This window comes from Mesoplodon densirostris, chromosome 10 (genome assembly GCF_025265405.1).
Source record: "Mesoplodon densirostris isolate mMesDen1 chromosome 10, mMesDen1 primary haplotype, whole genome shotgun sequence".
In the NCBI taxonomy this organism is placed as follows: domain Eukaryota; kingdom Metazoa; phylum Chordata; class Mammalia; order Artiodactyla; family Ziphiidae; genus Mesoplodon; species Mesoplodon densirostris.
Window position 1 is genome coordinate 53,630,318 of NC_082670.1, and position 19,716 is coordinate 53,650,033.

Below are 19,716 nucleotides of genomic sequence, written 5' to 3' on the forward strand. Positions count from 1 at the left end.
AATTAATAATGGATAAAAGGCAAAGCTATATAAGCAAAAGAATCCTTTAATTTTTTTTAAATAAATTTCAAATTTTCACATGGTGAAATATTTTGCTACCTTTGGTTTTCCTCAGAATTAGAAAAGCAGATCAAGTCACACTATGTCCACCATATACCCAAGAGGCAGTACAGCCTAGTGGATAAGACCACACAATTAGGGAGAAAACTGCCTGCATTTAAATCCCAACTCTGTCACATAGTAGCTCTGGGACTTTAAATAAATTACTTTATTTTTCTAAGCTTTCCTTTTCTCTCTAAAAGTGCTCATACTGAGGTTGTTGGGAAGACTTTATAAGCTGTGTGCATAAGGCACTTAGAATAGTATTTGGCTCATAGTCAGCACTGAATAAGGCTTAGCTCTTATTATGGCAAAAGTACTGGATATATATCAGATATGTACTGACTGGTAATAGAATAGATATTAGTAAACCTCTACTCCACTTCTGCTCCATCATACTTTTCTTATTTTTAATTTTGGAGGATTTTATGACCAGAGTGATGGATGCTTCTGTTTTGTTCCTTTGTTTCTGGGTAGGTGGAAACATAACATGTTCAGTATGTACATAGAGAAAGTGGGCAAAAAAGATATAAAAGAGCTACTTCTCGGATTTTGGCTTGAACTTTCTCTCCTTTTACCCTCATATCTTATTCTTTTATTTTCCTGTTATTTATTTTCCAGATTAAATGCATTTATGGAAAAAGGAAAATTGAATAGTAAGATGATAGCAGAATATTGTAATAGAGCAATGGATTCCTCAGTGGAAAACAACATGTATGTAAACAAAGTGTGGGTTCAGTGTGAGAATGAAAGTTGTTTGAAATGGAGATTGTTGTCAAGTGAGGACGCAGCCAAAGTTGATCACAATGAATCATGGTACTGCTTCATGAACACTGATTTAAGGTACAATAAGTGCTCTGTTTCTGAAGAAGACTTTCCTGAAGAGTCTCAGCTTCATCAAAGTGGATTTAAGATTGTCTATTCACAGCTCCCTCTTGGAAGCCTGGTTTTGGTAAAATTAAAGAATTGGCCAAGGTAAGATTTTTGTTGCTGTTTTATAGTAAACTATTGAGGTATAGTCTTGCTAAGTTTATTAACTTTCAGAACTTTTCAAAGAATCAGCTTCTTCCCTATTGTTGTCTAACTTCTTATTTATTATTTTTTGATCTCATTGTTATTCTTTCCCTGACTTCTTTGGGTTTAATTCTTCTTTTTCTAGTTTCTTAAACTGGAAACTTAGATAACTGACTCATATCTGTTTCCCTCCTTATATGAGCAATTAAAGCTACAAATTTCTCTTATTAAGTACTACTTCAGTTATATCTCACAAATTTTAATATGTTGTATTTTATTACTATTCAGTTTGTGATTTTTTCTTTGAAATGAGTTATTGGAAGTGTGTTTTTAAATTATAAAATATGCAGGATTCTAAAATGTCTTATTTTTATTGATTCCTAATTTAACTGTTGTAGTCTGTTTCATTGAATCTTGATTTATGGCACAGCATGACCTATCCTGAAAAAAATTTATATTCTGTAACTGTTGTCTACATGCCTAAAAGATTTTTTTCTTTTTCTTTAGGTATTTGTATATTTACTACTGTATGGCTCAGTTTTTCCTGTTCTGAGTTTATTTCCCAAGTATGCAATGTGCCTTTTCAGTGTATGGTTTCAAATCTTTTTTATTTCAATAACATTTTTTAAAAAATTTTAAGCAGTTTATTCAGTTGCATTGCTTTGATTTTATTTTGGGACTTCTGTAGTACTGATAGTGAATCTCCTTTGGTTAGATTTGGTATTACTTTTTTCTTAAACTGTTATCATCTTTTCATTTTTTTAATTTAAATGTTTCCCTTTCCATCTTTTATTTTTCTGAAGGAGTTACAAATTGAACTTATTTTTTCTGTGTTCCTTCCAGTATAGTCCTTATTGAAAACTTTATAATTTCTTTCATGAGTTTTGCTGCCTCTCTTTTTAATTTTTTTTAATTTTTAAATTTTTTTAAACATCTTTACTGGAGTATAATTGCTTTACAATGTTGTGTTAGTTTCGGCTGTATAACAAAGTAAATCAGCTCTATGTATACATATATCCCCATATGCGCTCCCTCTCGTGTCTCCCTCCCACCCTCCATATCCCACCCATCTAGGTGCTAACAAAGCATCAGGGTGATCTCCCTGTGCTGTGCGGCTGCTTACCACTAGCTATCTGTTTTACATTTGGTAGAGTATATATGTCAGTGCCACTCTCTCACTTCTTCCTGGCTTACCCTTCCCCCTCCTCATGTCCTCAAGTCCATTCTCTATGTCTGCATCTTTATTCCTGTCCTGCCCTTAGATTGTTCAGAACCATTTTTTTTTTTAGATTCCGTATATATGTGTTAGCATGCTATATTTGTTTTTCTCTTTCTCACTTACTTCGTTCTGTATGACAGGCTCTAGGTCCATCCACCTCACTACAAATAACTCAATTTTGTTTCTTTTTATGGCTGAGTAATATTCCATTGTATATATGTGCCACATCTTCTTTATCCATTCATCTGTCAGTAGACACTTAGGTTGCTTCCGTGTCTTGCCTATTGTAAATAGTGCTGCAATGAACATCGTGGTATATGACTCTTTTTGAATTATGGTTTCCTCAGGGTATATCCCCAGTACTGGGATTGCTGGGTCGTATGTTACTTCTATTTTTAGTTTTTTAAGGAGCCTCCATACTGTTCTCCATAGTGGCTATTTCAATTTACATTCCTACCAACAATGCAAGAGGGTTCCCTTTTCTCCACACCCTCTTCAGCATTTGTTGTTTGTAGATTTTCTGATGATGCCTATTCTAACTGGTGTGAGGTGATACCTCATTGTAGTTTTGATTTGCATTTCTCTAATAATTAGTGATGTTGAGCAGCTTTTCATGTGCTTCTTGGCCATCTGTATGTCTTCTTCGGAGAAATGTCTATTTAGGTCTTCTGCCCATTTTTGTATTGGGTTGTTTGTTTTTTGATATTGAGCTGGATGAGCTGCTTGTAAATTTTGGAGACTAATCCTTTGTCAGTTGCTTCATTTGCAAATATTTTCTCCCATTCTGAGGGTTGTATTTTAATCTTGTTTATGGTTTCCTTTTCTGTGCAAAAGCTTTTAAGTCTCATAAGGTCCCATTTCTTTATTTTTGTTTTTATTTCCATTTCTTTAGGAGGTGGGTCAAAACGGATGTTGCTGTGATTTATATCAAAGTGTGTTCTGCCTATGTTTTCCTCTAAGAGTTTTATAGTGTTTAGCCTTACACTTACGTCTTTAATCCATTTAGAGTTTATTTTTGTGTGTGGTGTTAGGGAGTGTTCTATTTTCATTCTTTTACATGTAGCTGTCCAGTTGTTCCAGCACCATTACTGAAAGCACTGTCTTTTCTCCATTGTGTATTCTTGCATCCTTTCTCAAACATAAGGTGGCCATATGTGCATGGGTTTATTTCTGGGCTTTCTATCCTATTCCATGGATCTATATTTCTGTTTTTGTGCCAGTACCATACTGTCTTGATAACTGTAGCTTTGTAGTATAGTCTGAAGTTAGGAAGCCTGATTCCTCCAGCTCCGTTTTTCTTTCTCAAGATTGCTTTGGCTATTTGGGTTTTTTTCTGTTTCCATATAAATTGTGAAATTTTCTGTTCTAGTTCTGTGAAAAATGCCATTGGTAATTTGATAGGAATTGCATTGAATCTGTAGATTGCTTTGGGTAGTATAGTCATTTTCACATTATGGAGTCTTCCAATCCAAGAACATGGTATATCTCTACATCTGTTTGTATCATCTTTTTTTTTTTTTTTTGCTGTACGCGGGCCTCTCACTGCTGTGGCCTCTCCCGTTGCGGAGCACAGGCTCCGGACACACAGGCTCCGCGGCCATGGCTCGCGGGCCCAGCCGCTCCGCGGCATGTGGGATCTTCCGGGATCGGGGCACGAACCCGTGTCCCCTGCATCGGCAGGCGGACTCTCAACCACTGCGCCACCAGGGAAGCCCTGTATCATCTTTAATATCTTTCATCAGTGCCTTATAATTTTCTGCATACAGGTCTTTTGTCTCCTTAGGTAGTTTTATTCCTAGGTATTTTATTCTTTTTTTTACAGTGGTAAAAAGGAGTGTTTCCTTAATTTCTAGTTCAGATTTTTCATCATTAGTGTACAGGAATGCAAGAGATTTCTGTGCATCAATTTGTATCCTGCTACTTTACCAGATTCATTGATTAGCTCTAGTAGTTTTCTGGTAGCATCTTTAGGATTCTCTATGCATATTACCATGTCATCTGCACACAGTGACAGCTTTACTTCTTCTTTTCCTTTTTGGATTCCTTTTATTTCTTTTTCTTCTCTGATTGCTGTGGCTAAAACTTCCAAAACTATGTTGAATAATAGTGGTGAGAGTGGGAAACCTCGTATTGTTCCTTATCTTAGTGGATATGGTTTCAGTTTTTCACCATTGAGAACGATGTTGGCTGTGGGTTTTGTCATATATGACCTGTATTCGTATTAGGTTGAGGTAAGTCCCCTGTATTCCTACTTTCTGCAGGGTTTTTATCATAAATAGGTTTAAGCTTTAGTTGAAGCTTTTTCAGCATCTATTGAGCGTTTCATATGGTTTTTGTTCTTCAGTTTGTTAACATGGTGCATCACATTGATTGATTTGCATATATTGAGTAATACTTTCATTCCTGAGACAAACCCCACTTGATCATATTGTATGATCCTTTTAATGTGCTGTTGGAATCTGTTCGCTAGTATTTTGTTGAGAATTTTTGCATCTATGCTCATCAGTGATATTGGCCTGTGTTTTCTTTTTTTTGTGACATCTTTGTCTGGTTTTGGTATCAGGGTGATGGTGGCCTCGTAGAATGAGTTTGGGAGTGTTCCTGCCTCTGCTATATTTTGGAAGACTTTGAGAAGGATCAGTGTTAGCTCTTCTCTAAATGTTTGATAGATTTCACCTGGGAAGCCATCTGGTCCTGGGCTTTTGTTTGTTGGAAAATTTTTAATCACAGTCTCAATTTTAGTGCTTTTGATTGGTCAGTTTATATTTTCTATTTCTTCCTGGTTCAGTCTCAGAAGGTTGTGCTTTTCTAAGAATTTATCCATTTCTTCCCGGTTGTCTATTTTTTTGGCATACTGTTGCTTGTAGTAATCCCTTAACGATCCTTTGTATTTCTGCAGTGTCAGTTGTTACTTCTCCTTTTTCATTTCTAATTCTGTTGATTTCAGTCTTCTCCCTTTTTTTCTTGATGAGTCAGGCTAATGGTTTATCAATTTTGTTTATCTTCTCAAAGAACCAGCTTTTAGTTTTATTGATCTTTGCTATCATTTCCTTCATTTCTTTTTTATTTATTTCTGATCTGATTTCTATGATTTTTCTCCTTCTGCTAACTTTAGGGTTTTCTTGTTCTTTTTTCTCTAATTGCTTTAGGTGCAAATTTAGGTTGTTTATTTGAGATGTTTCTTGTTTCTTGAGGTAGGATTGTATTGCTATAAACTTCCCTCTTAGAACTGCTTTTGCTGCATCTCATAGGTTTTAGGTCGTCGTGTTTTCATTGTCATTTGTTTCTGGGTATTTTTTGCTTTCCTCTTTGATTTCTTCAGTGATCTGTTAGTTACTTAATAGCATATTGTTTAGCTTCTGTGTGTTTGTATGTTTTACATTTTTTTCTGTAATTGATTTCTAGTCTCTTTGCGTTTTGGTTGGAAAAGATACTTGATACAATTTCAATTTTCTTAAATTTACCAAGGCTTGATTTGTTGCCCAAGATATGATCTATCCTAAAGAATGTTCCACTAGCACTTGAGAAGAAAGATTATTTTGTTGTTTTGTATGGAATGTCCTATAATTATCAATTAAGTCCATCTTGTTTAATGTATCATTTAAAGCTTGTGTTGCCTTATTTATTTTCATTTTGGATGATCTGTCCATTGGTGAAAGTGGGGTGTTAAAGTCCCCTACTATCATTGTCTTACTGTCGATTTCCCCTTTTATGGCTGTTAGGATTTGCCTTATGTATTGAGGTGCTCCTATTTTTGGTTAATAAATATTTACACTTGTTACATCTTCTTGGATTGAACCCTTGATCATTATATAATGTCCTTCTTTGTTTCTTGTAATAGTCTTTATTTTAAAGTCTATTTTGTCTGATATGAGAGTTGCTCCTCCAGCTTTCATTTGATTTCCATTTGCATGGAATATCTTTTTCCATCCTCTCACTTTCAGTCTGTATGTGTTCCTAGGTCTGAAATGGATCTCTTGTAGACAGCATATATACGGGTCTTTTTTTTGTATCCATTCATCCAGTCTGTTACTTTTGGTTGGAGCATTTCATCTATTTACATTTAAAGTAATTATCGAGGGCCTCCCTGGTGGCGCAGTGGTTGAGAGTCCGCCTGCCGATGCAGGGGATACGGGTTCGTGCCCCGGTCTGGGGGGATCCCATATGCCGCGGAGCGGCTGGGCCCGTGGGCCATGGCCGCTGGGCCTGCGCGTCCGGAGCCTGTGCTCCGCAGCGGGAGAGGCCACAACAGTGAGAGGCCCGCATACCGCAAAAAAAAAAAAAAAAAAAAAAAATGTAAAGTAATTATCGATATGCATGTTCCTATAACCATATTCTTAATTGTTTTGGGCTTGTTATTGTTGGTGTTTTCCTTCTCTTTTCTTTCCTGCCTAGAGAAGTTCCTTTAGCATTTGTTGTAAAGCTGGTTTGGTGGTGCTGAATTCTCTTAGCTTTTGCTTGTTTGTATAGCTTTTAATTTCTCCATCAAATCTGAATGACATCTGTGCTGAGTATAGTAATCTTGGTTGTAGGTTTTTCCCTTTCTTTAGATGTGTCATGCCGCTCCCTTCTGGCTTGCAGAGTTTCTGCTGAAAGATCAGCTGTTAGCCTTATGGCAGTTCCCTTGTATGTTATTCGTTGCTTTTCCCTTGCTGCTTTTAATATATTTTTTTGTATGTAATTTTTGATGGTTTGGTTAATATGTGTCTTGGCATGTTTCTCCTTGGATTTATCCTGTATGGGACTCTCTGTGCTTCCTGGACTTTATTGACTATATTCTTTTCCATACTAGGGAAGTTTTTAAGGATAATCTCTTCAAATATTTTCTCAGTCCCTTTCTTATTTCTTCTTCTTCCTGGAACCCTATAATTTGTCTTTTTTTTTTTTTTTCTTTTTTTTTTTGCGGTACGCAGGCCTCTCACTGTTGTGGCCTCTCCCGTTGCGGAGCACAGGCTCCGGACGCGCAGGCTCAGCAGCCATGGCTCACGGGCCCAGCCACTCCGCGGCATGTGGGATCTTCCCAGACCGGGGCACGAACCCATGTGCCCTGCATCGGCAGGCGGACTCTCAACCACTGAGCCACCAGGGAAGCCCTGGAACCCTATAATTTGAATGTTGATGCATTTAATGTTGTCCCAGAGGTCTCTGGGACTATCCTCCATTCTTCTCATTCTTTTTTCTTTAGCCTGCTCTGCAGTAGTTATTTCCACTATTTTATCTTCCAGGTCTCTTATCAGTTATGCTGCTATTGATGCCTTGTAGAGAATTTTTAATTTCATTTATTGTGTTCTTCATCATTGTTTATTTGCTCTTTCTTGCTTCTAGGTCTTTGTTAAACATTTTATGTATTTTCTCCATTCTATTTCCAAAATTTTGGATCATCTTTACTATCATTACTCTGAATTCTTTTTTTTTGTTTTTTTGTGGTACGCGGGCCTCTCACTGTTGTGGCCTCTCCCGTTGCAGAGCACAGGCTCTGGATGCGCAGGCTCAGTGGCCATGGTTCATGGGCCTAGTGGCTCCACGGCATGTGGGATCTTCCCGGACTGGGGCACTGTGCTACCAGGGAAGCCCTGAATTCTTTTTCATGTAGCTATTTCCTTTCCATTTCTTTGGTCTGGTGGGATTTTACTTTGCTCCTTCATCTGCTGCGTATTTCTCTGTCTTCTCATTTTGCTTAACTTACTGTGTTTGGCATCTCCTTTTTGCAGCCTGCAGGTTCACAGTTCCCGTTGTTTTTTGTGTGTGCCCCCAGTGGGTAAAGTTGGTTCAGTGGGTTGTGTAGGCTTCCTGGTTGAGGGGACTGGTGCCTGTGTTCTGGTGGATGAGGCTGGGTCTTGTCTTTCTGGAGGGCAGGATCGTGTCCGATTGTGTGTTTTGGGGTGTCTGTGGAGTTAGTATGATTTTAGGCAGCCTCTCTGCTAATGAGTGGGGTTGTGTTCCTGTCTTGTTAGTTGTTTGGCATGGGCTGTCCAGCACTGGAGCTTGCTGGTCGTTGAGTGGAGCTGGGTCTTAGCATTGAGACTGAGATCTCTGTGAGAGCTCTCACTGATTGATATTACATGGAGCCAGGAGGTCTCCAGTGGTCCAATGTACTGAACTCGGCTTTCCCACCTCAGAGGCTCAGTACTGACACCCAGCTGGAGCACCAAGACCCTGTCAGCCACATGGTTCAGAAGATAAGGGAGAAAAAAAAGAAAAAAAGAAAAGTAAAATAGAGTAAATAAGTTATTAAAGTAAAAGATAAAAACAATATTATTAAAATAAAAACATAAAAAAGTAATTAAAAAGAGGAGAGCAACCAAAGCAATAAACAAATCCACCAATGATAACAACTGCTAAAAACTATACTAAGATATACATGAATTTCAGAAACTTATCAGTCACATACAGCAAACCCCAAGTCTACAGTTGCTCCCAATGTCCACAGCCTCAATTTTGGGATGATTTGTTGTCTATTCAGGTATTCCACAGATGCAGTGTTCATCAAGTTGATTTTGGAGATTTAATCCGCTGCTCCTGTGACTACACGGAGAAATTTCTCTTTCTCTTCTTTGTTCGCACAGCTCCTGGTGTTCAGCTTTGTATTTGGCCCCGCCTCTGTGTGTAGGTCGCCCTCTGGCATCTGTTCTTCACCCAGACAGGATGGGGTTAGAGGATTGGCTGTTTAAGGGGCACTGGCTCACTCAGGCCAGGGGGAGGGAAGGTATGGAATGCAGGGCAAGCCTGCGGTGGCAGAGGCTGGGGTAATGTTGCAGCAGCCTGAGGCGTGCCGTGTGTTCCCCTGGGGAAGCTGTCCCTGGATCACAGGACCCTGGCAGTGGTGGGCTGCACATGCTCCTGGGAGGGGAGGTGTGGATAGTGACCTATGCTTGCACACAGGCTTCTTGGTGGCTGCAGCAGCAGTGTTACCATTTCATTCCCGTCTCTAGTGTTCACGCTGATAGCTGCGGCTCACGCCCTTCTCTGAAGCTCGTTTAGGCGGTGTTCTGTATCTCCTCTCCTCGTGCACCCCCAAACAGTAGTCTCTTGCCTTTTAGGAAGGTCCAGACTTTTTCCAGGACTACCTCCTGGCCAGCTGTGGCGCTCTAGCCCCCTTAAGGCTGTGTTCACGCCGCCAACCCCAGTCCTCTCCCTGCGATCCGACTGAAGCCCGAGCCTCAGCTCCCAGCCCCCGCCCGCCCCGGCAGGTGAGCAGACAAGCCTTTTTGGGCTGGTGAGTGCTGGTCGGCACTGACCCTCAGTGCAGGAATCTCTCCGCTTTGCCCTCTGCACCCCTGTTGCTGCGCTCTCCTCTTTGGCTCTGAAGCTCCCCCGCACCCCCACCCCCTGAGCCTCTGTCTCCACCAGTGAAGGAGCTTCCTAGTGTGTAGAAACTTTTCCTCCTTCACAGCTCCCTCCCACTGGTGCAGGTCCCGTCCCTTTTCTTTTGTCTTTGTTTTTTCTTTTTTCTTTTGCCCTACCGAGGTACGTGGGGATTTTCTTGCCTTTTGGGAGGTCTGAGGTCTTCTGCCAGCATCAGTAGGTGTTCTGTAGGAGTTGTTCCACATGTAGATGTATTTCTGATGTATTTGTGGGGAGGAAGTTGATCTCCACGTCTTACTCCTCTGCCGTCTTGAAGGTCCTCTCCCTCCTCTTCCTCTTCTCCCATCATGTTTTCATTTATATTCATCTATTCTCCATGAAAAATATCAGATGTTTGCTTTCATTGGGAGACTGTGATGGGCTCATGTAACACACACACAGAACACACATGAGAGGCCTTCAAGTCAGTGCCTAGATTTGTGCTCTTGCTCTGTCACTTACCGTTGTGGGCTGAATTGTGTTCCCCCAAAGGTCATAAGTTAAAATTCTAACCTCAGAATGTGACTGTATTTGGACTAAGGGCCTTTAAAGGGGTGATTAAGTTAAAAGAGGCCATTAGAGTAAGCCCTAATCCAATCTGACTGGTGTTCTTATAAGAAGAGAAAATTTGGATACACAGAGAGACTCCAGGGGTGCATGTGCACAGAGTAAAGACCATGCGAAGACAGAGCACGAGGGCAGCAGTCTGCTGCCCAGGGAGAGACCTCAAGAGAAACCAGACCTGCTGACCTTGTTCTTGGACTTCTAGCCTTTAAAACTGTGAGAGGGCCTCCCTGGTGGTGCAGTGGTTGAGAGTCCACCTGCCGATGCAGGGGATACGGGTTCGTGCCCCGGTCTGGGAGGATCCCATATGCCGCGGAGCGGCTGGGCCCATGAGCCATGGCCGCTGAGCCTGCGCGTCCGGAGCCTGTGCTCCGCAACGGGAGAGGCCACAACAGTGAGAGGCCCGCATACCGCAAAAAAAGAAAAAAAAAAAAAAAAACTGTGAGAAAATAAGTTCCTGTTGTTCAAGCCACCCAATCTGTGGTATTTTCCTATGGCAGCCTTAGCAAACCAATACATTTAATATCTTTGCAGAGAGATTCAACCAATACACTTAATATCTACCTCATAGAGATTTCCACATCTCAGAGAGATTTGGAATGTTACACATCAGCTCTGAGTAACTTTTTGTTACTGAGAGTTTTTCTAAGGATCAAATATGAAATGTTGTAAAAAGATATATATATATTAATTGACTTCTGTGTAACTAGGATGGGCATGAAGAGGAACTAGATGGTTATGTATATGAACACTCATTTTTGAAGTTATTTATGAAGGTATTTGTAGTCTCATTGTCATTTTTCATATCTCTAACATTTTGAAAGCAGAGTGTATTTTCTACTGGAAATTCTGAAGTTTCAATAACTCTCATTTAAGAAATGGTTTTGAGTCTTGTCACTATATCTGAAATATTATGTTAGAAATTTGATTAGGAATTTCTTTTGCAGTTTTGTACTTATAGCTGAGGGTTAAGATTTGAAATACGAATGAAGCATGTTTTACTCTAGTCCCTAAATTATCTCCAATCTATGATTAGGACTGTCAAAATGCTGCAGAATACAGCTGTAACTACCTTCTTGTTGTTTGGAAAGAGTAGAATGCACTTGGCACATAGTCACATTTATTTCTTTTTATAAACTAAGTACAAATGAGCACAGACTTAAAATACAGATTAAGAAGCTCAAATCTGTTGCTGTATAGCTTATTCAGTTCCACAAATACAATAGAAAGATGATAACAAGATAAATTGCAGTAGTAGAATATAAAGCTGAATTAGCCTACTAAAAGCAGCCAAACATCATTTTTTTTTTTTTTTTTCGGTACGCAGGCCTCTCACTGTTGTGGCCTCTCCCGTTGCGGAGCACAGGCTCCAGATGCACAGGCTCAGCGGCCATGGCTCACGGGCCTAGCCGCTCCGCGGCATGTGGGATCTTCCCGGACCAGGGCACGAACCCGTGTCCCCTGCATCGGCAGGCGGATTCTCAACCACTGCGCCACCAGGGAAGCCCCAAACATCAATTCTTAATTAAGAAATGTTATAGACCCTGAAATTTCAAGTGGGAAGACCAGTCAGCTGGCTACAGAGACACTTAATGGTGTAGCATTATCTGGGTCAATTCTTATTAGCCCGTGTCCTTACACGAAGCTTTTGAAGGCTCAGAAATTCGATCTTATCAACATCTCAGTTATTCTTTCTCAGAAGAGTTCATACTTTCCAATAAAGCTAAAAAGCTAAAGAGAGACTGATACAGAGTCACGAAATGCCTGCTTAATCTTTATATAATAAAAATAAATAATAGTTAAGAGAATATCATTTTCCTTGTCTATGATCAAGCTCCATGGAAAATCAAATTATAATAGTTATATTTATCTCCACATCATAAGATAGCACATACCTACATACTTATAAAATACTTATGGAGCCTCTTGCCTTTGAGTAGTGCCTATGTGAGCTTGAGGGTGGGGCTGTCTGCATCACTAGGAAGAGAAAAACTATCTCTACAATGTTTAAGAAGTCTTGATTTTTAAAGATTGATCAAATACATTGTATTTAGCTAGAAAGAGCAAAGAAATTAAAAGTAAAAATTAACAGTGCATCTCTCACTTAGTATAGGAAAATATAGTATCAAGCAGAAACTAGGCATATTTACCAGACATTTTACAATGATTTCTCATAAGTATGAAAATTAATTTATACAGAATATATTTGCATTCTAAATACTGTAGTCTAAACAGTTTAGTAATCAAATATGCCTTTAAGTTAACTAACCAATCCAGTGATACTTTTTAGATATAGTATATACATTTATAAATTGTGGTTTCTACTAGATCCTTTCAGTATTATAAAATAGTATTTGATTACTTCTCATTTGCATACTTTTGCTTATGGGTTTATATGTGTGTGGATGAGAAATTTCCTCTTCCCAGCGGTCCCTGCAGTTAGGTATAGCAAAGAGATTTCTTGGAAAGTATGACATTAAGTTAGTGATGATTCCAACTCATCCATTTTGTTTCCCACAGATTAAGAATGAGGCCCAAGTAAATCTGCTACCTTCTTAAACATCCAGACCACAGTTTGAAAATAAAAGTTATATATTTCTTCTCATTCGGTATAAATACATGGCAGCTGTTATCATGCTTAAGCTTCAACTTATTGAAGGCAGTAGTCAACTCATTAAAGATCGTTTCTGCTGGATAAGGAATGTGTAAGACATCAGTTTCTTTGTAATGTATTTTCACTTTCCTTTGAAGTTTCTTGTCCGGCCAAAATTTCCATTTCCTCCTGCAAGTGGATTTCAACACCTGATGTCTGTTTGACCTTGTGTTTGTACATTTTACCTTCCACCACCCACAGGTTCTGAGATTGACCATACACTTTCCTTGTAATTCTGACACCCTTCCATTGGGTGGCCTATTCTTACTGTCCCTCTCCACCTTTAAGCCCCCACACAACACTCAGAATTTCTCCTCAATATGAAAGTGAGAAATCAGGAAGTAGAAATGCACAATGCACTATCATCATTGACAGTTTGGGAACTCAAATTGAGGTCAGAGTGAGGGCAATAAATGGACATCAACTTCTTTCTTCAATCACAGGAAGTCAGAGATGATGATGGATGTAGCAGCTGGAGAGAAGTAATCATGTTTTCTACATGTATTGCCTCTGCTCAGCTTTTCCTGTAGTTTGGTACATTCTGTTTTAGCTGATATGTACAGACTAGGAGTCAGACAATTCCTTTGCACAACCTGAAAGTACCCCAAGTTATTTGGACATTTCATAATACTTTTCATAATTCATCTTTAAATCAGTATGCAATACTTTCTGTAATAAAATATGTTTTAAATAATGAACCGAAGCTTTTTTCTTTTTTTGGTATCTAATTCTTTTTAGGAGTCATCTCTTTTTGTTTATATTTTATTGAGTAATAATTTAAATTGAATACTCTGGGACCCAATAGGTTCCACTTAAAAAATAGTTGTATCAGAATTTGTGTCAGAAAAGTAGCAGCTCATCTTACACATAATAACTGTAGAATCTTTCTTTCATGTGTTAAATATCAGAAATCCATTTTGTGAGACTGTTTTACACTGAATGGGGTAGGTACTGCTCATAAATTGGTATTGGGTTGACAGTAATCCTTATTAAAATTGCTGTGAAGGGCCTCCCTGGTGGCGCAAGTGGTTGAGAGTCCGCCTGCCGATGCAGGGGATACGGGTTCGTGCCCCGGTCTGGGAGGATCCCATATGCCGCGGAGCGGCTGGGCCCGTGAGCCATGGCCGCTGAGCCTGCGCGTCCGGAGCCTGCGCGTCCGGAGCCTGCGCGTCCGGAGCCTGCGCGTCCGGAGCCTGTGCTCCGCAACGGGGGAGGCCACAACAGTGAGAGGCCCGCATACCGCAAAAAAAAAAAAAAAAAAAAAAAAAAAAAAAAAAAAATTGCTGTGAAGTGCAAATCACCTAGTATTAAACATGAGCCCCTTACCTTTTATAAAGAGTTTAAACAAATATAATGTAACAATCATAGTTTGGTTGTTTTTAAAATAGCTATTGATTATATTGAAGGACCCACTTGTTCCTTGACTTCTGATAAGTTGAGGGTCTCCATTGCAGCTACCACTCATTCTTAGTCATTCATTTGCCTGTTGAAGTCCCCGTCTTTTGAGTGTGTTCCCTCAGCAATGTAGATTTCCATTGTAGATTTAAAAGATAAACTGCACTCAAGTTTAACTCTTAAGCACAGCCCAGTGTAAGAGTCAGCAAATAGCAGTAAGATACCATGAAGTGAGCCTGATAACAACCACATGGTCCTCTTCATTTAGGTCCTGAACTTTCACTTGACTTTCCATTATCGTTTCCAATTCTTCTTTGGCTTACAGATTGTCTCACTCAATTTTTAATTTCTCTAGCCCTTATTTTCCCACGGTTCTGGGGGCTAAAATTCTGAGGTCAGTGTGTCAAGCGGGTTGATTTCTTCTCAGGTCTCTCCTTGGCTTGTAGGTGGGTCTCTCTTTTTGTGTCTTCTCGTGGTCTTCCCTCTGTGTGTGTCTGGGTCCTAATCTTCTCTTTTTATAAGGAAACTAGTCATGTTGGATTGGGGCTCACCTTTTAACTTAGTTACTTCCTTAAAGACCCCCTCTCCAAATACAGTCACATTCTGAGATACTGGCGGTCAGGACTTCAACATATGAATGTGGGTTGGTGGGATGACATAATTCAGTCCATAATGATGGCACTTTACAGTATTTTAATTTGCCAGAAACCAAAAATGTGTAAAGCACATGTTTGTTTGAACTTTGAAACAGCGCAGTGAGGAACCAGAGTTATAGTGAGGCCTAGTTACCTGCTTGAGGCCTCTTGTCTGGTAGAAGGCAGAACTAGAGCCTGGGCCTTCTAATTTGAACTTCTCTACCTTTTTCGCTCTGTGGTACTGCAAACTGAATTTGTTAATTGTACAGATAATTGAACTTGATAATTGTACAGATAATTATAATATTATAAATAATAGAACTTGATAATTGTACAGATTTTTGAATGCTTGGGTGTATTAGACATGCATATTTTGGATCTTGATCTATAAAACTCAGTCAGATTTCTGCTGTACATTCCCCTAAGATTTATTTTTAGTAAAGAATAAACCTTATTTGCAGTGTTGAGGATTTGTAGCCATTTGGTCACTGCCAGTGGAACAGATGTGGTGGGGGAGGGATAACACAGAACCGCTGACTCTATTTCTACTTTTCTCACAGTTGTTACAAAGTTCAGTGTCAGAACAGCCCGAACCACCTTGGCAGTCCTGGCTCCTGAATCGCTAGCTCTCTCCTACCCCATCAGAAGCCCTGTCAGTGGGTTAACATTTTAGTAGTTAATCATTCTGATTGGTGAGAGTTGATTCAAGCCTGCCATGAATCTGATGACTCTTTTTTCTCTTATCTTTCCTATTAGCAGTGCCTAAATGTCTCTTATAGACCCTGGAAATAATTCTTTAGTCCTATGATTCTTTCTCCTCATATCTTATGAATGTCTTGAGTATGTGACTGTTTCAAAGCTTTCTATATCTACAAAGATACAAATGATCACTTGCATCACTTGAATATCCTGCTTTTAAAAGATACAAATATGACTATGTTTAAAATTTGTAAAGAAGTTATTAAAATTCAAAGGGCAAAGTTTGACAGATGATTGTGACAGATATATTAATGTCTACCTTTTTTAAGCATCAAAATAATAAAAATATTTTCTTTTGGAAGTTGGCCAGGGATACTTTGCCCTGATCCTTTTAAAGGGAAATATGTGACCTATGACCTGGATGGAGACGTTGAACAGTATCACATAGAATTCCTGGGTGATCCCCATTCAAGATCATGGATAGATGCAACGTTTGTTGGACATTATAGTATCACATTAAAGGTAGGTACAGTAACATCAAGACTTTGTTCCTCTTGCACTTGTTTTTCATTATAGCCATCTTGTCTCAGATCCTAAAAGAGATATAATTTTTTACTTTTACGTTTATATAAACAAAATAGTATGTACTATTTGTTTAAACTCAAATATTTGTATTTTTAAAGCAGTTTTTTCAAAGGAAGTATGGATATAAAAATAGCCACGAGGTAGTTTTAAATTTTATTTCTCTAATGGCAATATAGTATAAATCAACTGAGGACTCTCCATAATTGCCTTTTGAAACAGTTTTACGATTCCATCATTTGGTAATTTTTTAATTCTCTTGAGAAGATTCTAAGTTATAGCCCTAGCTCACAGGGAAGATTAATTACGGAATGCAACCAGATTTTTCAAATTTCAAACAGTATTTCATTATACTAACTCCTTCAGTATTTTCTGATTCTTTTTAAACTTTAAATCACACACTACAATTAATGAATAGACTCAATTCTCAAGTTGATGAGAGTAAGTGAATTGGACCTGTTTTCCTGGGTTTGGTTTAATTGTTATAAATTAATTCAATTATCTGTATCTATATTCTAATATTGAAACTTTTCATCTACAAACCATGCTTTCATTAGAAATCTGATTAAAAAGTAGATGTCAGAAATGTGGATGCCTTTGACTCAATTTGGATGGTTCTTATTGTAGAGTGAGAAGTATATATATATTCAAATATACATATACATGTATGTACATTTAAGGCATGCCATTTAATCCACAGTATAAGTAAATCTGTGGAAATCTGAGGTACTTGCAGATGGACTTCTACTATTTCTCTGGCATAAACAGTACCTTTGTTCCATTCAGCTTGAAAGCAGCTGGAAGGGAAGGCTGTTTCAGTAGCAATATTTAAGTATGGAATAACATCACATACATTCATTTCATGGTAGTTGTGAGCCAGTCATTTTAGTATGAGGCACCTTCTCTGCTCGGACATTTCGGATGTGTCCCTGGGCACTTCTGATGGCAACCACAGAAGATAGGAAGGAGTGTTCTCCCTTATGTGCCCCTCCCCTTTTCTAAAAGATAGGGAAACCTAGCTTCTCATGAGGCAGAAATTAGAATCTTAAATATATGACAGTGTGTTAAAGAGCAGGGCATTCTTAAGAAACTGTATTTAAACATACATAAAAAATCAAAGTGTATTTTTAAGTTGTCTGAAGTAATGTTACTCTCAGGATTTGAGTTCTGTCAGGATAAATTTGAATAGTCTGATTCCATTGAGCATACCATTAATCCCTGGGACAAGGTAAAAATCTGATGCAAAACAAAACTAAACTCAAGAATCAGGAGCCATAAGGTTTTAACCTTCTGAAAACATTAAAACAAACAAATTCTTGCAAAGACCAGGAATCCAGGGCTGCTTAAATTAAATAGGCTCCTAAAGCAAGAATCAGAACAGAAAAAAATAAAGCATTTGTTTCACCTCTTCTGTCCCCTACTCCCCCAGCTGGCTGGGTGCTCTGGGTGGATAACTCACTGGGTGACCACAGGCTCTGGGACAGGCTCTCTCCTCTACTGTCATACATGGTGTCTACCTACAGGCTCGTGTCTCTTACTGTCTTCTTGTTTGTATCTTTCTTCACTTCCTCTCTTGGAGCTAATATAATAGGGATGCCTTCTTCTGTGGGTCTCTTCATTCAAGGCTGAAATTTTAGTTCCCCTTTACCTCAGATTCAGATGGCACATGCCCGGCTGCCCTGCTATTCTCCGATTCCCTACTCCTGGCTATCTAAGAGTCTGCACTTGCCAGGAAGGAAACTCACAGATGATTAAAGCCTCATTGCCCCAATGAGAAGTCAAGAAACAGAAAGCAAAGAGGTCAACTGACAACCAAGATAGAAAAATGGTCAAAATGGTACATATGGGCTTCCCTGGTGGCGCAGTGGTTGAGAGTCCGCCTGCGGATGCAGGGGACACGGGTTCGTGCCCTGGTTCGGGAAGATCCCACATGCTGCGGAGCGGCTGGGCCCGTGAGCCATAGCCACTGAGCCTGCGCGTCCGGAGCCTGTGCTCCGCAATGGGAGAGGCCACAACAGTGAGAGGCCCGCGTACCGCAAAAAAAAAAAAAAAAAAAATGGTACATATGAGAAATTGTTTGAAAATGAATAATATCAAACTATATCCCTTGGAGATGGAGATAGTATTGACTCCAACGTGCAGTTCAATTGCCTAGACGTCCCAGGAATTTAATCTGTTATGGTCCTCTCTGCACTGGAGCTCCTACTTCCTCAAATACTGTCTCTACACTGTACCAGGTTGATCCAGATATTAAATTCACACACCTGCCCCCATAAAAATATCACTTACACAAAAATAAATAATGTGTATTAGACAATGTAGACCTTCTTAAAGATTTTTGTAGAAGAGATGGAGAACGGTTGCACATTGCACCTGTTGTCTGAGCTCCTTTTCTAAAAGTAGACAGAATGATAGGCATATACAGCTCTCACTGTTTAAGCTGACTATATCTTACTTCATATATATTATTTCAACATTACTTTCTCCTAATTTGTGTAAGCTTAGTTTAACAAATGATTAAATAATATTTCAGAGTTTTCACTGACTGTGGACTATATTTTGCAGTGTGTGTTTTACTGTGGGAGAGAAATAAGCTCTTCTAGAAAGGCATATGCATTTATGAAAAAATAAAATATTTTTTAGTTTTAGATTCTGAAAATGTTAAGTCTTCTCTTTTAGTTCATGTTTGTCTAGTTTTTTTTTCTTTTATTTTTTTTAGTAGTCACTGAAAAATTGATATGTTTATGGGACCAGTGACTTATTAATTTTCTTGTTGACAGCACAACAGAGCTCTGTCACTGTGGGTGAATATGTATATGAATATATAGGTGATAAGCTTTTCCCCAGTAAATAAAATTACTCATCAATATATTGGGATATACTTCAGAAAAAAGTTGAAGGCAATATTTAGATTTTGTATTTGTAATTTATATTAGTTTACTCATACATTTTATTTTTTCATTTACTATAAAATCAGTTGTACAAAGATAGTTGAAATTCCCTTCCCCTTTTAAAGAAACCTTGATTCTCTTATGGTATATATTCAAAATACATGTCACTCTGGTAATTACTTAGAGAAAATAGACGTGAACATGTGCTAGATAGCTATTTAAGAGTTGATGCATGGAGTACAATTCTTTCCCCAGTTAGCACAAATGTTGTTTCTTTTATATCTAGTAGGTACATGTCTGCAGAATCCATTATTTGCAAGTTTACTTCTTTGCTTGATAGACTACATGACTTAGTTTAGTATTTCTTAAGCCTGGCTTTGCATTAGAAGACTTTATAAAGCAATGACAGCAACCAAAACACAACAATGCCTGGGCTGTACTCTACTGGATCAATTAAATCAGAAGCTCTTGGAATAGGGCCAGGCCTCAGCATTTCTAAGTCCCTCAAGTGAATCTGTTCGTATCCCAGAGAGAGAGAACCACTGACTAGGTTTTCTCAACTTGAGGCATCAGACTTTTGTTGGTTTAGCTCTACTAGTGCAGTAATGTAACTGTGGTCAT

The 19,716-nt window shown here is 38.9% G+C and overlaps 1 protein-coding gene across 6 annotated transcripts in view; it reads left to right on the forward strand.

Moving 5' to 3' along the window:
• ZCWPW2 (zinc finger CW-type and PWWP domain containing 2) overlaps positions 1-19,716 on the forward strand; it is a 156,410-nt gene that overhangs the window by 61,468 nt on the left and 75,226 nt on the right. For all 6 annotated transcript variants that reach the window (XM_060109641.1, XM_060109642.1, XM_060109643.1 and 3 more), the window contains exons 2-3: positions 721-1,074; positions 15,985-16,144. In XM_060109641.1, coding sequence (XP_059965624.1) covers positions 734-1,074; positions 15,985-16,144 — 501 coding nt within the window. In that variant the 5' untranslated portion in view covers positions 721-733. The remainder of the gene's footprint in view (positions 1-720; positions 1,075-15,984; positions 16,145-19,716) is intronic.